General features: G+C 54.0%; 1 protein-coding gene across 2 annotated transcripts in view; it reads right to left on the reverse strand.

The window, feature by feature from the left end:
* Nucleotides 1–19,846, reverse strand: part of RARB (retinoic acid receptor beta) — a 183,730-nt gene that overhangs the window by 21,270 nt on the left and 142,614 nt on the right. For both annotated transcript variants that reach the window (XM_061134609.1, XM_061134608.1), the window contains exon 4: nucleotides 6,493–6,653. In XM_061134609.1, coding sequence (XP_060990592.1) covers nucleotides 6,493–6,653 — 161 coding nt within the window. The remainder of the gene's footprint in view (nucleotides 1–6,492; nucleotides 6,654–19,846) is intronic.

A 19,846-nucleotide genomic window follows, 5' to 3' on the forward strand; every position in this document is an offset into this window, starting at 1 on the left:
TTACTCCCGCCAACGAATGAAGGGATGGGAGGCGGCGTCACCGCTTTGTAACCTGATGAACAATGGCTCCACTCGACCCGGGAAAGCCAGGATGGCCACAGGCAGAGGGCCCTTCCTGGGGACACCGAGATGCCGCATCCAGTCTCGCTGGACCACACCAGGGTTTTATAGTTCAGTCCAAGTTGATCTGCGTTTGGCTTCTATCACCCGCAACAGGAAGATGTCTAACTGATGTCGAGTTACGGGTTAAGATGGACTAGGGTTGAGAGTTTCACATTCCCCTCGCAGAGAGGTGTCAGGACCCAGGGAAGGGGTCCCACCCCAAGGCCCCCAAAACCTCCTGCCTGGACCTTCCTCATTCCACCCTGGCCTCCTCACAGTGAGTTCTTTAACCAAAGGCATGTGGGCATTGTTTTAAAGCCTAAGTCACAGCGAGTCACGGTGCTGCTAACATATCCCATCTCACTGAGGTTAGAAGGCCAAGTCCTCCCCGTGGCCTGCAAGGCCGTCCAGCTGACTTGCCTCCCCCAGATCCCTTCCGTCCCTGGGCAGACACACAGCGGGGCCGGCCTCAGGCTCTCTGCAGGGCCGCCCCTCCTGCTGGCCTGCCCTGCCCCTGGGTGAACCCCTCGCCCCCAAGTCTGGCACGCCTGGGCTCCCCCAGCCGCTCCATGACAACCCCTGCAGGGGCCGCCTGTGCTCCAGGCCTGTGCTCCCAGCCCTCGCCCGACACACCGCCCTGTCCCCAGGGGCCACGCCCTCAGCAGGGGCGCTCAGACTTCTGCTGAGTACATCGCTGAGTGAGGAGCTTCCCAAAGCCGATGCAAGGATGAGGCTGGCCAGGGAATGGGGGACCTGGCAGGCAGGGAGAGGCAAGGTCGAGGCTGGGGCTTGGGCCCGGACACCCTGGGACACAGCTGAGCCCAGAGCGCTGGAGGCTCGGCTCACCGAGTCTGTACACTGAGCTCTGCTTGTGAAGGTGGTTGGAGCTGCAAGGGAGCCGTGCGTGAGGGCCGCTCGGAGCTCCGACGCAGGCAGAGGCTGCGGTCCCACTCACCGTCCCAGCCGTCCCCGTGGATCTTGCGCACACGGGCAGCGGGAGGCCTCCGCGACCTTCCGGCGGCGCGCCCGGCGCTCTGTCTGGCCGTGGGGAGGTGACACGGGGGTGCGCGTGAGCAGGCGAGGCCCCTCACGACAGAGGGTCTGTCCCCGCCGCGCCAGCTCGGGGCGGAACGCAGACCTCCTCGGCCTCGCAGGAGGGACGCGGCCAGGCGCCGGCAAAGAGCGCAGAGCCATCCGAACGCACGCGAGTCTCACTCACCACGACGCAGACCGAAGCGACGAGGCGGCTGACAAAACACAACCACCAGGTGTGTCCCTACTGGGGTGCTGGGCCCACAGCCTGAGGTCTGAACCCGGCCGTCAGCGCGAGCTCGGCCAGCTCGGGCACTGATGGAGGCGGCTGAGGGGCACCGGGGAGGGAGGGTGGGGGGACGGGCTCAGAGAAGCAGAGCCCCCCGCCCCCCAGGGCAGGACCCAGCCCGCCCCGCGAGGGCCGAATGCGCCCCCCAGGCCTCTGGAGCAGCGGCCCAGCCCAGCCCCACCCGACACGCAGGAAAACGGCCACTGCGGTCGCGCAAGGCGCCCCCTCCCCGCCACCCGGCTCTCTGCTGCTCTGACTGGAGTTACTTCTAGAACAAGGCCCGGCCGCGGAGGTGGGGTCGCGGGGACGTCACGCCCGTCTGCAGAAACTCTGAAAGGGAACACGGAGCTGAGGGTCCCGGGGGCAGCGAGGGCCTCAGGGAGCCCAGCGTCTCAGCCCCGAGAAGCCAAGGCCCTCTTGAGTTTCATCTGAAGCATGTTCCCGGCGTCCACGGTCACGTTTCCAGCAGAGATGCTGCCTCCGGACCGGCCCCTCCTCGGGGCTTCCCAAGAGCCAGGCCCCTTCTCAGCGCTGGACACGCACTCCATCCAACTCCCAGGACCACTCACCTGGCGGGTGGATCACCGCCCTCCTGCAGACCTAAGGCCCAGCGAAGTGAGCTGCAGTCTGCCCGGCCCGCCCCTCAGGGCACCACAGAGCCTGGACTTTGTCTCCGGAAGCCTGTCTCCTGGTTGGAAACCCCAGAGACTGGAAGATGCCGGGCCTGGCCATGGCAAGGGCGTGACGCGCTGCACCTCCCTGTGGCCCAGAGACTCAGCGAAGAAGCAGTTGGGCACGTCCGTCCACAGGAAGACGGGGTACAGAGATCCCAACACACACACAGCGTGGTCCTCAGACCTGGGCGCTTCCGACAGGCCTGCCACTCTGGGGGCAGGGGAGGTTCCCCCAAGACGTCTGGCGAGAAGCAAGGGAGATGGGGCAGGATCTCCCTGAAGGCGAGGTTTCAGGGGTGCTCCTGGACCCCCCTTCTAAGATGCCTGGGCCGGGACAGGAGCTTGCAGGCGCCCTTCTGGCCGGCCAGGTGGTCTCAGCAATCAGGGGCCCTGCTGGAGGGCAGGGCGTGGGCCTGGGGCACCAGCTGCAGGAAGGAGTGAGACCACTGCTCCTCCCAGGGATCCGGGGTGCTCTGCAATCCATGCGTGCTCCTTTCCAAGTGGACTAAGGGCTCCTCATGGCCCCACAGTGCCACTCCCCACACCCCCGAGCCCCAGGAGGGCAGCCTGCATGCCCAGGCTGGGCCCGCACCTCCAGGAGATCACCTCTGTCCCGCCCCGTGGAGCCAGGCCCGGGTGAGGCCGCACAGGTCCAGGGGGGGAGCCCTGCCCACCTCGACTGTGTGTTGGAAAGGCGGGTCCGTGTCCCTCTTTAACCTCCTCGGCAGCCCCACGAGGCAGCCCCCGCCCCAAGTCCCGAAACACAGATGAGTGGCGGGGCTCCAAGGTCACGGAGCTCCCAAGCAGCCCGGGCAAGGCTTGAACCTGGGCCTCAGAGGCCCTCAGACCTGGACGCCACGGCGGTGCTCAGTAAGGAAGCAGAGCCAACGTCCCGGCGCTGGGCTGCTTCCTCTTTGGAGGGTGGGTCATCCACCGCCTGCGCCCACAAGGACTCCTTCCTTGCCTTGTTTTTGGGGGAGGGGTCAGAGGTCTCCCCAAGGAACCCAGCACTGAGCCTGCAGCTGAGCACCTGCCCAGGCCTGGGCATGGAGGGTGGGGGCCAGGCTCCTGCCCTCCCCTCCCACAGCCTCCTGGGCCCTGACTAGGGTCCCAAAGTCAAAGTCGCTGAGTCGTGTCTGACTCTTTGCGACCCCATGGACTACACAGTCCATGGGATTCTCCAGGCCAGAATACTGGAGTGGGGAGCCTTTCCCTTCTCCAGGGGATCTTCCCAACCCAGGGATCGAACCCAGGTCTCCCACATTGCAGGCGGATTCTTCACCAGCTGAGCCACAGGGATGCCCGACTAGGGTCCCAAATCAACCCTAATTAGGGAAGAGAAGGAGCCACTCTTTCGAGGATCTGGAGATGGGCAGCTAGCTGCCTTTTTAACTCCTCTCCACCTACTTCTGCCACAGGCGTCTGATGAAGGTGCCAGCCTGGCAAAGGTGCATGAAGTCCCCTCGCAGTGGGAGCCGTGGCCTGTAGGAAACCTTTTTATAAAAAGAGCTCATCCCAGAACCAAGAGCCTTCAAAGAATGTATCATGCCTGCTGTTACTTATTTACTTCTGAATTTTACTTATTTACTTTCAGAAAGGACTGGAAGTTGCTTACAATAAAAAAAAAACAGCTAGACCCCGAGCTCTGGAGCAGCTTCTGCAAGGAGTCAGGAGATGGGACTTAACAGCCACACTCCCCACTAGATCCAAAGATGCACGGAAAGGGGTGCTGGAGGCTCTCAGGGAGCCCCTGTCTGGGGCTGAGAGCAGACCCTGAGACTAGGAATTGAACACAAGCTGCTCCTTTGAGCAGAAATTCTGGGAAGCATAGGGGAGGCGAGGGCGGTGGGAGGGGGTTCCACCTTGTCGGGGAGCTGGTCATTCTCTGCCATCGGGTGGGGGTTGCTCCCAGGAGTGTCCATTACCCCCAGCCCCCCGTGTGTACCACACTCACCCTGCACCTGCACAAAGCCTTGAGGCGGGCAGTGGGCCTGCTGCGTGAGCCCCCCTGCCTGGAAGCAGGTGGATCAGACCTCAGGTCCAAAGAGAATCCCAAAGGAGAGGCTCCCCAGGAGGAGGGAGGTGGGGAAGGGCCCAGAGAGGCCCACCCGAGTCCTGGTGTGCCGACCACAGACGGGACCGTCCTGAGGCGAGGTCTGGTCCCAGGCCACGTGCTCTAGAAAGGCAAGTGCCATCCGTACTTGTGTTTGCCTTGACCTCCAGACCAGAGTGCCGCCACTTTATCTGATGACCAGGTGAGTCAGGGTCTGCAAGACGGACGAGGCCACCCTAAGACATCCCTGCCAGCAGAAGAGGGCTGGGGCCCCGACCGGACAACAAGTGACCCCTCAACTGTCTCTCACTGCTTGACCTGGCTCAGAAGCTTCCACCTCCAGGAAGCTCTCTCTGCCGTGACTGTTCTCTTTTACTCTGTCTTCTGGAGTGAAAGGTCTAATTTATTCCTGGTTAACAGCCCCTCCTCCCACAGAGATGCCCAGGGGCTCTTGCCTCCATCCTGCCTCACCGCCCACTCTCCTGAGGTGCAGGGCACCGTCTGGGGTTAAAAGAGCTGCCTTGGAGTCAGACTGCCTGTGTCGAAGGCCACTTGGTATCTATGGGACGCGGGGAAAGTGACTTACTCCTCTGAGACATGGGGGCCTTGTGCCGGCCTCAAGGAGACCTTGGAAGGAACCAAAGAAATCACAAGGTGAGAGACTCGGTGTGGCCCTCGGCACGAACTAAATGCTCAGTGAGCATCGGCTCTAGTAACGATGACAGTAACCGTAACAAAGATCCCTCATCACAAACTAGACTTCTCTCCACTGGTTACAGACTGAAACCCAAACCGAGGCAGAGAGAAGTCAAGTAACGAGCACACAGTCCCACCGCTGCTTGGTGGTTAAGCAGGATTTAAACCACATACACCTGGCACCTGGTTCCTGATTCAGAGCATCACCCAGGTCTCTGGCTCTGCTTCCCCTCCCGGGCTGACCTCAAAGCTCCCAACGTTGCCCGTCCTGCATGTGCCCTGGGTCGGACCCCGAGCTCAAGGGGGACTGGCGTACTAGGTCAGTAGCCAGGCCAGGTAAGCACCTTCACAGATGGGCCAGCATCTCTTCTCCCTGACACCAGGGCATGGGGTGCCGGGCCCAGAATGTCATCCTGGGTCTTGCTACTCGAAGTGCATTTGTGGCCTTTGCTACTCAAGAGTGTGGTGTGCAGACCAGCGGCACCTGAGAGCCAACCCGCTGAATTAGAACCTGCACTTTAAGGGCTGGTGCTCTGTAAGCTGGCCAAGGGGGAAGCAGGCTCTCGGTTCCCCCTCGTCGGCAGGTCCGCCAGGGGACCTGTGTCCAAGTCCAGGGCCAGCTCTTCAGAAGCTGGTGCCACTGACCACATAGCCTACAGGCGACTCACTCACTCTTTTTCTGGCATCATCATCGCCTCTTATCTCTATGACCTTTCATGCAGTTCTTTTTCCAGCACATCAGTCATGGAATCAGCAAAACTGCAACATTTGGAATTTTTACAAAAGAACCTGCATCTTAGGTGGGCAACGTGAACTTAAGAACCCAGAACGACATTCGAGTTACACTCACTCATTCTTGAGAGCCTATCACCTGCTACTCACTAGAAACACATTTACACGTCAGTGAACACGACACGCACAAACATCAGTTTGAAAAATCCAAACACCTGACGCCATACCGCCCCCCGCCCCCGGCACATCCAGAGCAGCCAACACAGGCCTCCTGCCCCATCTCCCCGCCTCCCCGTTCTCTTCATTTCTGACCCAGCGAGCCAATGCCCGGGAAGGAGGGGGTAGCGGAGGGCCTCGCGGGGCGGCCCCCCTATGCTTTCCCAGGGCCCCTTCACCCTTGTCCTTCGGAGGCCTCGCTCCCCGCCCCCCCGGGCGGGCTCTCCCAGCTGGAAAGCCCTGCGCTCCCAGCGGTCGTCTGTCTATACCACCGAGACCGCCGAGACCGCCGAGACCACCGAGACCGCAGAAACCTTCCTGCTACCCCCTCGACCCCTCCGCCCAGGAAAAAGTCCCCGTGAACACGGGCCTCGTCTCCGTTACCCGGTCCCGGAGCCGCGCACGGGTCCCACCTGTGCGTTGTGACTGTGAGGGAGGAAGCGCCCACTCGACGCAACCGCAGCTGAAACCCCCAGACTGGACGGGGTGGTGAAGAGCCCCCTCACCGAGCTGGGTCCTTCCCGCCCAGCGTCGGCGGGCGGGCGGGCGGGCGAGCCTCCGCGTCGGTGCTAGTGCACCTGCACGGCAGGGCGAGGGCGCATGCGTGCATGAGCATATACAGGAGCCCGTGCGTGCGTGCGTGCGTCTGTGCGTGCGTGCGTGCGTGCGTGCGGCGCGGCGTGGGCGGGGCCTCTCACCGTGGTATACTTGCCCAGCTGGCAGAGCGAGGGGAAGGTCTCCTGGTGAGCCTTGCGGATCTTCTCAGTGAGGTCGTCCAGCTCGGCCGTCATCTCGTAGCTCTCCGGGCACTCCTGCTTCGAAGGCTCCTTCTTCTTCTTGTTCCTGTCATTCCTGACCGCTGCGGACGAGAGAGCAGACAGACAGAGCACGGTCACCAGAGGCCGGGCTGTGCCGCCGCGTGCTGCCCGGCGCGGGCCCGGGGAAGGCGGTCGGCACAGCACAGCGTCCCCGGTAAACGGGCGGCGGCCGGCGGAGAGTGGCCCGCCGGTTCCTGAGGAGAGCTCAGCTCACCCACAGGGCCGACGGCCTGTTTGTTTGGACGGAACCTCCCGTGTGCACTGGTTTCTCGAAGACTTTTTCCGGGCACGCTCCCCCCAGTTCCGGAGGCGGTGGCCCGAGAGGCGCGCCAAGAAAACCCCTCCTGCCTGGGACACACATCCCGGAATGGAGCCAGGGATTCCTAGCTAGGCCTTTAGGGTCAATTTTTTTGCTTTTCAGTTTTCTGAATTAACTGGCAGGTTTGGAGAGACTAATCCTCAAGAGGATGGGATTTGAGGTTCTTGTCCCTTCATGTGTTCCTGCTTCGTTAACTTTATGTGTTAATTACATAGTCATTTTTTGTTAAGTTTTAAAAAGTAATAATCCATGTGTCAGGAGCCCTCGGCCTGGGAAACTGTCCGTTCATTCATCCCTTACCTGCCCTGCAGCCCTTGTCCCCACGCCTTGTCTGGCAGCGGACCTCATGCAGCACAGCCTTGGCCTCTGCTCTGAGTGGTATCCCTACAGCAGAGCCTCTCTGACGGCTCAGAGCCGAGGATCACTCAGAGCTCTGGCGAAGGTCTCCTGAGGAAGAAAACTGGGACCCAGGGAGGCAGACAGGGGAAACTAGACCATGCTACTCCCACCATGCTGCCGAGGGACCCAGGGGTGTCAGGCTGGACACCACCTGCTGGGTCTGCTGCCACCCTGACCTGGGAGTCTGTGCTGCAGACGACCCAGGGCATAATCTGATCCTTCCTAAGAGGATTCAGCCTGGCCCTCCTTGAAAACCGCCAGGCGATCTGATAGCCAGCAGCTCCCCAGGTCGGGGTCTACACCGTGAGGACCCCAAAGCTGCCTGGGAGCTGAGGGCAGAGTGAAAGCAAGGCACCAGCATAGGGAGAGGAGAAAAGGTGGAAGGAAAGACATGGGAAGGGCGGCGGGGAGATAGGGAAAAAGGGGGGCGGGTACTGAGAACCTCAGATCTGTAAGAGCACCTCATGCCTGCAGTCAGGGGGGTACTTCTGAGTGCCCTCAGATCCTACTGGGAGCCCTGTCCACAGTATGTCACTTGATCCCCTTGCCAGGTAGGCAGTTTTAAACCCATTTTACAGATGAGGAAACAGCCTTAGTGAGTCTAAGGTATGTGCCCATGACTACAGTGCTGGAAAGTCCCTTCCTCTCTACTTGCTTGTTCCTAACAAAATACAGACATTTGAAAAAACTTCTCCAGGCGATTTTCCTTTCCAGGACTCTGAAATGTCACTGTTCTTTGGCCCAGAACGTTTCCAGGTCTAGGATAAGTAAGTACAGACAGTTGGGGGTATCTAAGCCTCACTGGAAGGCAGACCGTGCGTGTGCCCAGACCACTCCCACAGGTGGCAGACACAGGGGAGGACAGTGTGGTTTAAAGCTGGGAGAGTGCAAAAGTGAAAAACCAATTCCTTTTAAAATTGCATCCAAAAAGAAAAAAAAAAAAACAAAAAAAAAAAACCCCTTAGGAATAAACCTGACCAAGTTGACAAAAGACTTACGTGCTAAGAACTATAAAACATTAATAAAGGAAATGGAAGATGATTCAAAGAAATGGAAAGATATCCCATGCTCTTGGATCGGAAGAATTAATATTGTTAAAATGGCTATGGCTATACTACCCAAAGCAATCCAGAGACTTAATGTGATCCCCATCAAGTTACCCATGACATTTTTCATAGAATGAGAACAAATAATCCTAAAATTTATATGGAACCATGGAAGACCCAGAGTTGCCAAAGCAATCCTGAGGAAAAAGAACAAAGCAGGAGGCATAGCCCTCCCAGACTTCAGACAGTACTACAAAGCTGGAGTAATCAAAATGGCATGGTATTGGCATAGAAAAAGACATAGATCATCAGAACAGAATAGCTAGCACAGAAATAAACACACTCACCTAAACATCACTTACTCTTCAACAAAGAAGGCAAGAATATACAATGGGGAAAAGACAATCTCTTTTGCAACTCATGCTGGAAAAGATTAGACAGCTGCATGTAAATCAGTGAAGTAGAACATATCCTCACACCACACACAAAGAGAAACTCAACACGACTTAAGGCTTAAATGTAAGACATGACACCATAAAGCCAGAAGAGAACACAGCAAAACATTCTCTGACATAAATCACACCTGCGTTTCCTTAGGTCAGTCTCCCAAGGCAATAGAAATAAAAGCAAACATAAATGGGATCTAATCAAACTTACAAGCTTTTATACAGCAAAGGAAACCATAAACCAAATGAAAAGACAGTCTATGGACTGGGAGAAAATATTTGCAAATGATATGATTGACCGACAAGGGCTTAATTTCCAAAACATACAAGCATCTCATATAACTCAGTAACAAAAAAGACAATCAAAAAATGGGTAGAAGATCTAAATAGACATTTCTTCAAAGAAGAAATACAAATGGCCAACAGGAACAATGAAAAAATGCTCAACACCGCTAATTATTAGAGAAAACTACAATGAGGTACCTCCTCACACTGGTTAGAATGTCCATTGTTTTTTAAAAGTCTACAAATAAATGTTGGTGTGGATAAAAGGAAACCCTGCTACACTGTTGGTGGGAAAAAAGACTGGTGTAGCCAGGATGAAAAACAGCATGGAGTTTCTTCAAAAAACTAAAACTAGAATTGCCAAATGACCCAGCAATCCTACTCTTGGGCATATATCTGAAGAAAACTCTACTTCAAAAAGATGAATGCACTCCTATGTTCGTTGTTGGTTGTTTTAATCGCTAAGTTGTGTCCGACTCTTTTGGGACCCCATGGGCTTGTAGTCTGCCAGGCTCCTCAGTCCATGGGATTTCCCAGGCAAGAATACTGGAGTGGATTGCCATTTCCTTCTTCCCTACACAGGATCAACCCCACATCTCCTGCATTGGCAGGTGGATTCTTTCTTTACCTCTGAGACACCTGGGAAGCCCTATGTTCATAGCAGCACTATTTACAATAGCCAAGACATGGGCTTCCCTTGTGGCTCAGCTGGTAAAGACTCCTCCTGCAATGCGGGAGACCTGGGTTTGATCCCTGGGTCGGGAAGATCCCCTGGAGAAGGGAAAGGCTACCCACTCCAGTATTCTGGCCTAGAGAATTCCATGCACTGTATCGTCCGTGGGGTCTCAGAGTTGGACACGACTGAGTGACTTTCACTTTTCAAGACATGGAAGCAACCTGAATGACCATCAGCAGGTGAATGGATAAAGATGTGGTACACACATACAATGGATTACTGCTCAGCCATAAAAAGGAACAAAATTGGGTCACTTGTAGAGATGTGGATGGACCAAGAGATTATCATACTAACTGAAGTAAGTCAGGCAGAGAAAGACAAACACCATATGATATCACTTACATGTGGAATTTAACATACGACACAAGTGAACTTATCTCTGCAGCAGAAATGGACCCAAAGACACAGAGAACAGATCTGTGGTTGCCAAGGGGGAAAGGAGGTGGGAGAGGGAAGGATCGGGAGTTTGGGGTTAGTAGATGCAAACTATAAGATACAGGATGGATAAACGCAAGGTCTTACTGTATAGCACAGGGAACGCTATTCAACATCCTATGATAAAGTATACAGAAAAGAATACGAAAAAGAATGCGTACAGATGTACATATATGTATACCCAAATCACCGTGCTGTACAGCAGAAATTACCACCACATCATAAATTAACTATACTTCCATAAATGACAGTAGGGAGAAAGCAGAGAAAACAGTCAACACAGGGGAGCCAAGTGGGCACCTGGGCTTGAGGGGGAGGCCGCGGCCTGAAGTCGTATGTGAACACTGGGCTCTGCGGGCAGGTTGTCGGCAGGGCCCCCCCCCGCCCCATCCTGGCCCTGCTGAGAACCCTCTCCTCCAGCTAACGCGAAAGTCCTATCTCAGCAAGATGGTCTTCTGAAACAGAACAGTTTGGCACGAGTAAAACAGTTTGGTAGGTCCTCAAAAAAACACATCCAGCAACTCTACTGCTTGGTGGACATCCCAGAGAACAGAAAATACATGTCTGTGCAAACCTACACCCAAATATTCACAGCAGTGTGATTCCTAACAGCCCAGAAGTGGAAATGACCCACCTGCCCATCCATTGATGAATGGATAAACAAAAGTGGTCTGTCTATACAGGGGAATATTAATGGTCACAAAAAGGGACAGAATTCAGATACATGTGACAACACAGATGAACGTTGGCAACACGATGCTCAGTGAAAGAAGCGAACCTTTTCTGTTCCTATGGTTCTATTCCTATGAGATGTTCAGAGTAAGCTAATCCATACAAAACCAGTTGGTGGTTGCCAAAGGCTGGGGTGAGGGTGGGGGGAATGGGAAGTGACTGCAGTTGGGCCCAGGGTTTCTTCTGGGGAGATGAAGATACTCCAGAGTTAAGCAGTGGTAATGGCTGTGCATGCCAAAGCATGTTCAAACTACTGCACAATTGCACTCATCTCACACGCTAGCAAAGTAATGCTCAAAATTCTCCAAGCCAGGCTTCAACAGTATATAAACTGTGAACTTCTAGAAGTTCAAGCTGGATTTAGAAAAGGCAGAGGAACCAGAGATCAAGTTGCCAACATCCGCTGGATCATTGAAAAGGCAAGAGAGTTCCAGAAAAACATCTACTTTTGCTTTATTGACTATGCCAAAGCCTTTGTGTGGATGAAAACAGACTGTGGAAAATTCTTAAAGAGATGGGAATACCAGACCATCTTACCTGCCTCCTGAGAAGTCTACATACAGGTCAAGAAGCAACAGTTAGAACTGGACATGGAACAACGACTGGTTTCAAATAGGAAAAGGAGTACGTCAAGGCTGTATATTGTCACCCTGCTTATTTAGCTTATATGCAGAGTACATCATGCGAAATGCTGGGATGGATGAAGCACAAGCTGGAAATAAGATTGCTGGGAGAAATATCAATAACCTCAGATATGCAGATGACACCACCCTTATGGCAGAAAGTGAAAGTGAAGAAGAGCTAAACAGCCTCTTGATGAAAGTGAAAGAGGAGAGTGAAAAAGCTGGGTTAAAATTCAACATTCAGAAAACCAAGATCATGGCATCTGGTCCCATCTCTTCATGGCAAATAGATGGGGAAACAATGGAAGCAGTGAGAGACTTTTATTTTTTTTTTTTGGCTCCAAAATCACTGCAGATGGTGAATCTGCAGCCATGAAATTAAAAGACACTTGCTCCTTGGAAGAAAAGCTATGGCCAACCTATACAGCATATTAAAAAGCAGAGACGTTACTTTACCAACAAAGGTCTGTCTAGTCAAACCTATGGTTTTTCCAGTAGTCATGTACAGATGTGAGAGTTGGACTATAAAGAAAGCTGAGCGCCGAAGAATTGATGCTTTTGAACTGTGGTGTTGAAGAAGACTCTTGAGCATCCCTTGGACTGCAAGGAGATCCAACCAGTCCATCCTAAAGGAAATCAGTCCTGAATATTCACTGGAAGGACTGATGCTGAAGCTGAAACTCCAATCCTCTGGCCACCTGATGTGAAGAACTGCCTCATTGGAAAAGACCCTGATGCTGGGAAAGATTGAAGAGGCAGGAGGAGAAGGGAACGTACAGAGGATGAGATGGTTGGATGGCATCACTGACTGAATGGACATGAGTCTGAGTAAGCTTCAGGAGTTGGTGATGGACAGGGAGGCCTGGCGGGCTGCAGTCCATGGGGTCGCAAAGAGTCAGACACGACTGAGTGACTGGACTGACCTGAATGGCTGTGCAACCATGTGTGAGTGTATTACAGATCCCTGGACTGTATACTTTACAGCAGGGGTCCCCAGCCTCCACGATCTAATGCCTGATGATCTGAGGTGAAGTTGATGTAATCATAATAAAGGGCACAATACATGTAACACGCTTGAATCATCCCCAAACCATCCCACCCAGCTCTGGTCCATGAAAAAATTGTCTTCCACAAAACCAGTCCCTGGTGCCAGAAAGGTTGGAGACCACTGCTTTAAAATGATTAGTATTATGTGAATTATATCTTAAACAACAAGAGCCAACCACAAAAGCCCAAAGCCCCGTGGGAGGGCACAGTCACCCCAGCTCACGGGCCTGCTCTGGCCACGACGGCACCTGGACCGCCTGACTTAGCCACAGCAGCAACATTGCTCACTGACGTTTGGCGAGGCCCGGGCCCAGCCTCAAGGGACTCAGTAAATTCCACAGCGAACCGGGGTGGTGGGCGTTCTGATTCCGGGTCTACAGGCTAGAAACTGGAGGCCCCGGGTCACCCTGTATGCAAGTCATCAGGATGTGAGTGGAACAGACGGAAAAGTAAAGAGGGGCCGCGTGCACTGCCCACAGCCCGTCCCCAGCAGGCCCAGGCACCAACCACCGCCTGTTCACCCGTGGCCCCCGGAACATGAAGCCCAGAGGGGCAGTCACAGCACTGGAGGGTCGCCTGGGGAGAGGGGGCCAGCACTGAGCGCTTGAGCAGAGGTGAGGCGGGAAGGGGACCCGTGAGCTGGGCAGGCAGGCGGCACTGCTCGTTTCGAGGCCAGGGTCTTGGGGTCCAGGCCGGGCGCTCTCAGTGGCTGTCTGGTGGCCAAGGGACCACGACTCCACCTCTGTTCCCTTCCAGATGGCTCGTGCCCTCCCCATGCACACTCCCCCCGTATCTCCATCTCCAGAGGACGCCTGGGTCACTCAGACTCCTCTGCAGCTGCACCATGCGGCCCCGCGCCTGCTGACAACGCCCTGATTACAGAGAGGCTCCTAGGCTGATGGACGTGTTTCCTAAACATTGGCTCCAGCAGCTCACTCTGCTCAATGGTTCCGGAGTGCTGTGGAACGCAGACGTGGTGTCTGGGCCAGGCGTGCGGGTGGCTGCCAAAACCACCAGCAGCGGGGCACGAGGCGGTGCAGAGCCGGGGGCGCTGGCTCCATCCCTCCTCAGGGCTCATGGCGGCGGTAGTGGCTGGGCTGGAGCAGAAGCTCTCTCCGCAGCGAGCACCGGTGAGGTCTGGGGTGCTGCAGGGCCCGGGGTCTGACCGCGTCCCCTCCTGGAGTGGCCGGCCCCTCCCAGAGCCTCTCCCCTCAGTGGGTGCTGGGCGGGAACGGCGGGTCCCCTAGTCACACAGGCAGAAGGACGGAAGCCCTTCCGTGTGGACACGGGTGGACCTGAGCACCCTGGGCCTGTTGGCAGCATCACAGGTCGGTGACTGTAAGCAGTCAGGCTTTTGAAGAAGCCGGCGGGTCGGGCACCGTGTGAGCAGGTGGACCATTGCTTTGTCCAATCATTCATTCATTCACCAAATATTCTGCAAGTACCCACCCTGTGCCATCTGCTGGGAAGCCATACAAAGCCTCCTGTTTCCACGGCACTCGTGGTGGGAGACACAGGGTCACTTGGTAACAGTGACAGAGACAGGACCATTGGCATCACTTATTACATGTACTGTCACTCGAGCTAGAGAGTTCTTATAAGACTTGAATGTTAGTACAACTTCCACAGCAGCTATGGGGCACTCGCAGAAGCCCTCTGTTCTTTTAGATCACTCAGTTCTCACGCCCACCTGACGGGAAAGCATCATCATCGTGCCCATTTTGCAGATGAGAAAACGGAGGCACAGAAATGTAAATAACCTGCCCCGTCCTGTAACTGATGTAGAGGGGGTTTAGAATTCAGAAATCCTGGCTCCAGGGCCCCCGGCCGCATGTGTCACACTCACACGTGATGCTATGACGTGAGTGTCATGAAGGAGGCTGCAGGAGCACCGAGTGTGTTATCCGGGTGCGTGTGCGTGCATGTGTGTAGGGGGTGGGGTGTGCGTGTGTGTAGGGGCGGTTGGGGCCCTGAGTGTGTTACTGATTGTGTGTGTGTGTGTGTGTGTGTAGGGGGTGGGGTATGTGTGGGGGGAGAGTGGGGTGTGTGTGTGTGTAGGGGCAGTTGGGGCCCTGAGTGTGTTACTGATTGTGTGTGTGTGTAGGGGGGCAGTGTTTGTATGTGTGTGTAGGGGTGGTTGGAGCACTGAGTGTGTTACTGGTGTGTGTCTGTGTGTGTGTGTAGGGGGTGGGGTATGTGTGTGTGTTACTGGTGTGTGTGTGTGTGTGTCTCTGTGTCTGTAGGGGGTGGGGTATGTGTGTGTGTTACTGGTGTGTGTGTGTGTGTGTGTGTGTGTGTGTAGGGGCAGTTGGGGCCCTGAGTGTGTTACTGATTGTGTGTGTGTGTGTGTGTGTGTGTGTGTATGTGTAGGGGCGGCTGGGGAGGAGGTCCGGGATCAGGCACTGATGCTGGAGAAAGGGGAGGAGGAGCGGGGGGAAGGCCGGGCTGGTGGGGAGGCCCTGGAGTCTCTGCCCTCCAGGTCTGGGGTGGGGGCTCAGCCCTGCAGGAAGCCTGCGCCCTGTGACGTTTGGTCTCTTCTTTCACTCCCACTGCACTGGCTGGCACGTGCGTCAGCCCTGTGATGTGCCAGGGAACAGGCACGTGCATCTGTCAGAGGGCGGGGGGCGGGCCCCTACCGTCCCCTCTGGCTCAGCGCCTCCATCCCGTGGTGGGGGGACAGGCGGTCTCCCGCACGGCCCCCCGGCTGTGACCTCTGGAAGGCGAGGGCCGGCGTTTACCTGTGTGTGTCTGCAGGGCTCGATGCCCGCTGCGGTCCATGGTGAAGGCTGAGCGTGGGGTGGATGTGGGCTGTCGGCTGTCAGGACCCAATGGCAGCGCACAGAGCCCACCTGAGCCTCCTTCTTCCCCAAATTCAAGGTCTCACCCTCGCCTCCGGGCGCGCAGAGAAGTCACGGCCACCCTCGGCCCCAACCGTGAGGCTGATGGAGCAGCGGACGTGCAGAGGGTTGCCAGCGTGATTTACACACCTGGCAGAGCCTGGCCCCGTGTGGCAAAACGCTTCTTGGACGAAAGGCGCTCCATAAAATATCAAGTATTCTCCTTGTGAGGGCTAAGTGCCACAAATCAGATTTGGTGGCATAAAAGTAACATATTTATGATCCACTATCATATTGCAAATGAAATGAACGTAATAAAAGTGTCACTTATACAAATACCTCTGATGTACGGATCTCGACCTATGAATATGAAAACAGACACCCCAGCACTTTTATTTGAATGTCTAATCATGAAAATAAATGAAGTCGTGTTCATTTCAATGTGTGCACTTGTGCATGTATCTGGAATATTGATTCCTAGGCACACAATAAAAATGTAATCCAGGAAACACGCAAAAGGGAAGAGATTTCACTTGGACTCGGGAGGAGATGAAACAACACATCCCTACAAATTCTTTCACATCAAAAATAAAATAGGAAAGGAAAATACTATCAACAGTGTTTCTGTCCATTAAAATTCTCTAGATTCAGTCTAGCGAAGGAGGCATAATGGTCTGTTTAGTCTTGTTTGAATATTAAAGTCTGGAGTCCCTTTATCCCGACTTTTCACCTCCTTAACTAACTGCACGAATAATGAGCCTCAGCCGGTGATGATAGCCGTCTGGTGGCCATGAGCAGGGGAGGGTCTGTAAGTAACATACTGCTATACTTGAAAGAAAACCACATAAAACATAGTTTCATCTTAGTTTAAAAACCATTTGCTGAACTAATTATATAGATGAACTACTCATGGACCTGAAGGCAGGTGGATCTGTAACTAACAGGAAATACTGGGAAATACTTCCCCATGGTTTCAGGATTTGGGATTCTTTCTCAAGCAATTAACAGAGCAGATCCCGCTGTGACCTTGGGTGGGGTTGGGGTGAGGGGAGCACACAGCCCCAGGGTCAGGACCCCCTGGGCGGTGGGAACTGTGCCTTTCTCCCAGTATTGCAGTCGCCACGGAGGCACACGTAGAAATTGGAACAGATACACAGAGAAAGGAGGTTAGTGGATGAGGCTGCAGCTACATTTTCTCCACCGCGAACACTGCCCTTTGGGCCAGTCTGAGGACAGGACACCCGTGAGCGTCTGTTAAATGAATACAGCCCTGGCGGCTTCCCTGGTGGCTCAGTGGTAAGGAGCTCAGGCCTGACATGTGCTTAATTGAATCCGACTCTTCGCGATCCGAAGGACTGTAGCCCACCAGGCTCCTCTGCCCATGGGATTTTCCAGGCAAAGAAGACTGGAGTGGATTGCCATTTCCTTCTCCAGGGGATCTTCCCCACCCAGGGATTGAACTTGCCTCTCTTGCATCTCCTGCCTTGGCAGGTGGGTTCTTTATCAGCTGAACCACCAGGAACCTACGTGTCAATTCAGGAGACACGGGTTCAATCCCTGGGCCGGGAAGATCCCACGTGCCTTGGGGCAACTAAACCTGTGTGTGCAGCGCCACTACTGGGCCTGCGCTCTGGAGCCTGTGCTCCACAACGAGAGAAGGTTCACACCGCAACGAGGGAGGAGCCCCGCTCACCGCCAGCGAGAGAAAGCCCGCCCAGCAATGAAGACCCCGCGCAGCCAGAGGTTACAACAACAAAAAATACAGCGCTGTGCTTGGACCTCGCTTTGGGGGTTTTGAAACGGAGGTCAAAACTGCATCCTCCAGGGGCCGTTCCAGTGAGCCACGAGGCAGCATCTGAGGGCGTTGCGGGCCCTGCACAAGGGCAAAGCCTTAGGAACGGCCGGCGCGCATGGTGACTGCGCACGGAGCATACTTAAAATTTTTGGAGAATATTAAAAATGCAGGTCTTGGTGGGGAGGGAGAATAGTCTGGACATAGCATTCTGAGAGTTTAACTGGGATCTACCAGCCTAGCTCAGCTTCTTCAAGTTATCCCAAGGACTTATAGAAAATCCTCGAATAGCAGAATAACAGAAGGTCCAAATACTTCTGTTAAAGTGGTACCTTCTACTAATAAAACTTTCCAAGCGATTTTAAACACACTTTCCCTCTCCCTGGCTCTTTCAGCCATGCAGCGGTAACCTCTTAAGGGAGCCGGGCTCCTCCCGTCTCATACCACCCCCCCAAGTCCTTTCCCGCCTGGGCGGGCAGGTGGGCGGGCAGCTGGGTGCGGTCGCCTGTCTCTCCGGCGGGCCCCGCGCGGTGGGTACCCTGGCACGGCAGGAGATTGGAGCTTACTGGCTCTGCTGGAAGGGACAAACCCTTTCCTCTGGAGAAGAATCTTGGATGAACTATAGCAAATACCCTACATTTAACTCCGGAGACAAACCCTCTTGCCTGACACAGGAAAGACAGGGCTTGGGCAGAAGCAGAGAAAGTGCAGGCGGCCTCTGGGGGGCGCCACCGGGGCCCTCCTCTGACCCGGCCTCTGGCAGCAAAGGCCCGGCCGGCCAGGGTGGCTCTCCAAACCCCGTCCACTGGAGGCGCTGTTTTCCTGAGCGCCATCCAGCATCATCAGGGCTGAGATGAAGGATTTTACTGATGCTATTAAATTGGATGCTAGGACCGCTCTGTTGGCGCAGCGGATGAGAATCCGCCTGCCAGTGCAGGAGCCACAGGTTCAGTCTCTGGTCGGGGAAGATTCCACATGCTGCAGAACAACTAAGTCCCTGCGCGACAACTACTGAGTTCATGCCCCACAACTACCGAAGCCCATGCCCTTAGGACTGGTGCTTTGCAACAAGGGGAGCCGCCGCGCTGAGAAGCCGGAGTACTCCAACGAGAGAGTAGTCCCCACTTGCTGCAGCTAGAGGAAAAACCCACATGGCAGTGAAGACCCAGCCTGGCCAAAAATAAATAAGGAAAGATAATTATATTTTAAAAATGGGATGCTAAAAAAATGGACATTGAAGACACTGTGCCCGGCCATCTGCCTTTAAATCAGGAGTAAACTCACACCCACTGCACGATCAACACCCCTCATCTGTTAAAACCTCCAGTTTAGAAAAGGACCGTTCAGCCTCTGCTTCCATGAGCCAGTTTCACGGGCAGGACCTGCCTTGCTATGTAAGTGGAGGTTAGCTCTGCTGAGTTCAGACTGCCCTCCTCTGTCTGAAAGGCTGCTCAGTGGGTTTTTCTGACTCGGTAAAACTGCAGGGAGTTTGAGAGTCAGGAATCCAGAGTCTTAAAATAAGGACCGTGTATCCAGAGTGACAGGACTGAGCAGAAGTCCTGGTACTGCTCTTTAGAATTTTTTTTTTTCCCACGAGAAAACTTTGTTTAAAGCAGTATCTGATGCTCTGGGGTGGGGTGGGGTCTCCAAATAACAAGAAGAAATTTCCCAGCACATTGTTGCAGATAAGCCTGTATCCTGCTCTGTGTCCTATACATTCTTCACAGCAAGTTACAGGCTGTCAAATATGAAACAACACTCTCCATCAAGATTTGTATGGAAATAGAAAAGACCCCAAATAGCCAAAGCAATCTTGAGAAAGAAGAATGAAGCTGGAAGAGTCAACCTTCCTGACCTCAGTCTACACTAGAAAGTTACAGTAATCAAGATACTATGGTACTGGCACAAAAATAGGAATATACATCGACGGAACAGGGCGGAAAGTCCAGAGGTAAACCCACAAACCTGTGGTCACTTATTCTATGACAAAGGAGGTAAGACTATACAATACAGAGAAGAAAGTCTCTTCAATAAGTGCCGCTGGGAAAACTGGACAGCTACATACAAGAGAATGAAACTAGAACACTCCCTAACACCGTACATAAAAATAAACTCAAAATGGATTACAGACCTAAATGTAAGGCCACACACTGTAAAATTCTTAGAGGAAAACATAGAACACCGTATGACATAAATCACAGCAGGATCTTTTCTGATGCACCTCCTACAATATGAAAATAAAACCAAAAATCAACAAATGGGATCTAATTAAACTTAAAAGCTTTTGTACAGGAAAGTAAACCATAAACAAAAATACAATCCTCAGAACAGGAAAAGCATTTGCAAATGAAGCAATCAGCAAGGGATTAATCTCCAAAAGAGACAAACAGCTGAGGCAGCTCCATATCAGAAAACACAACTGAATCCAAAAAATGGGCAGAAGACCTAAATAGACATTTCTTCAAAGAAAACAAGATGGCCAAAAGGTACATGAAAAGATGCTCAACATCACTAATTATTGAAGACATGCAAATCGA

This window comes from Dama dama, chromosome 32 (genome assembly GCF_033118175.1).
Source record: "Dama dama isolate Ldn47 chromosome 32, ASM3311817v1, whole genome shotgun sequence".
NCBI lineage: Eukaryota > Metazoa > Chordata > Mammalia > Artiodactyla > Cervidae > Dama > Dama dama.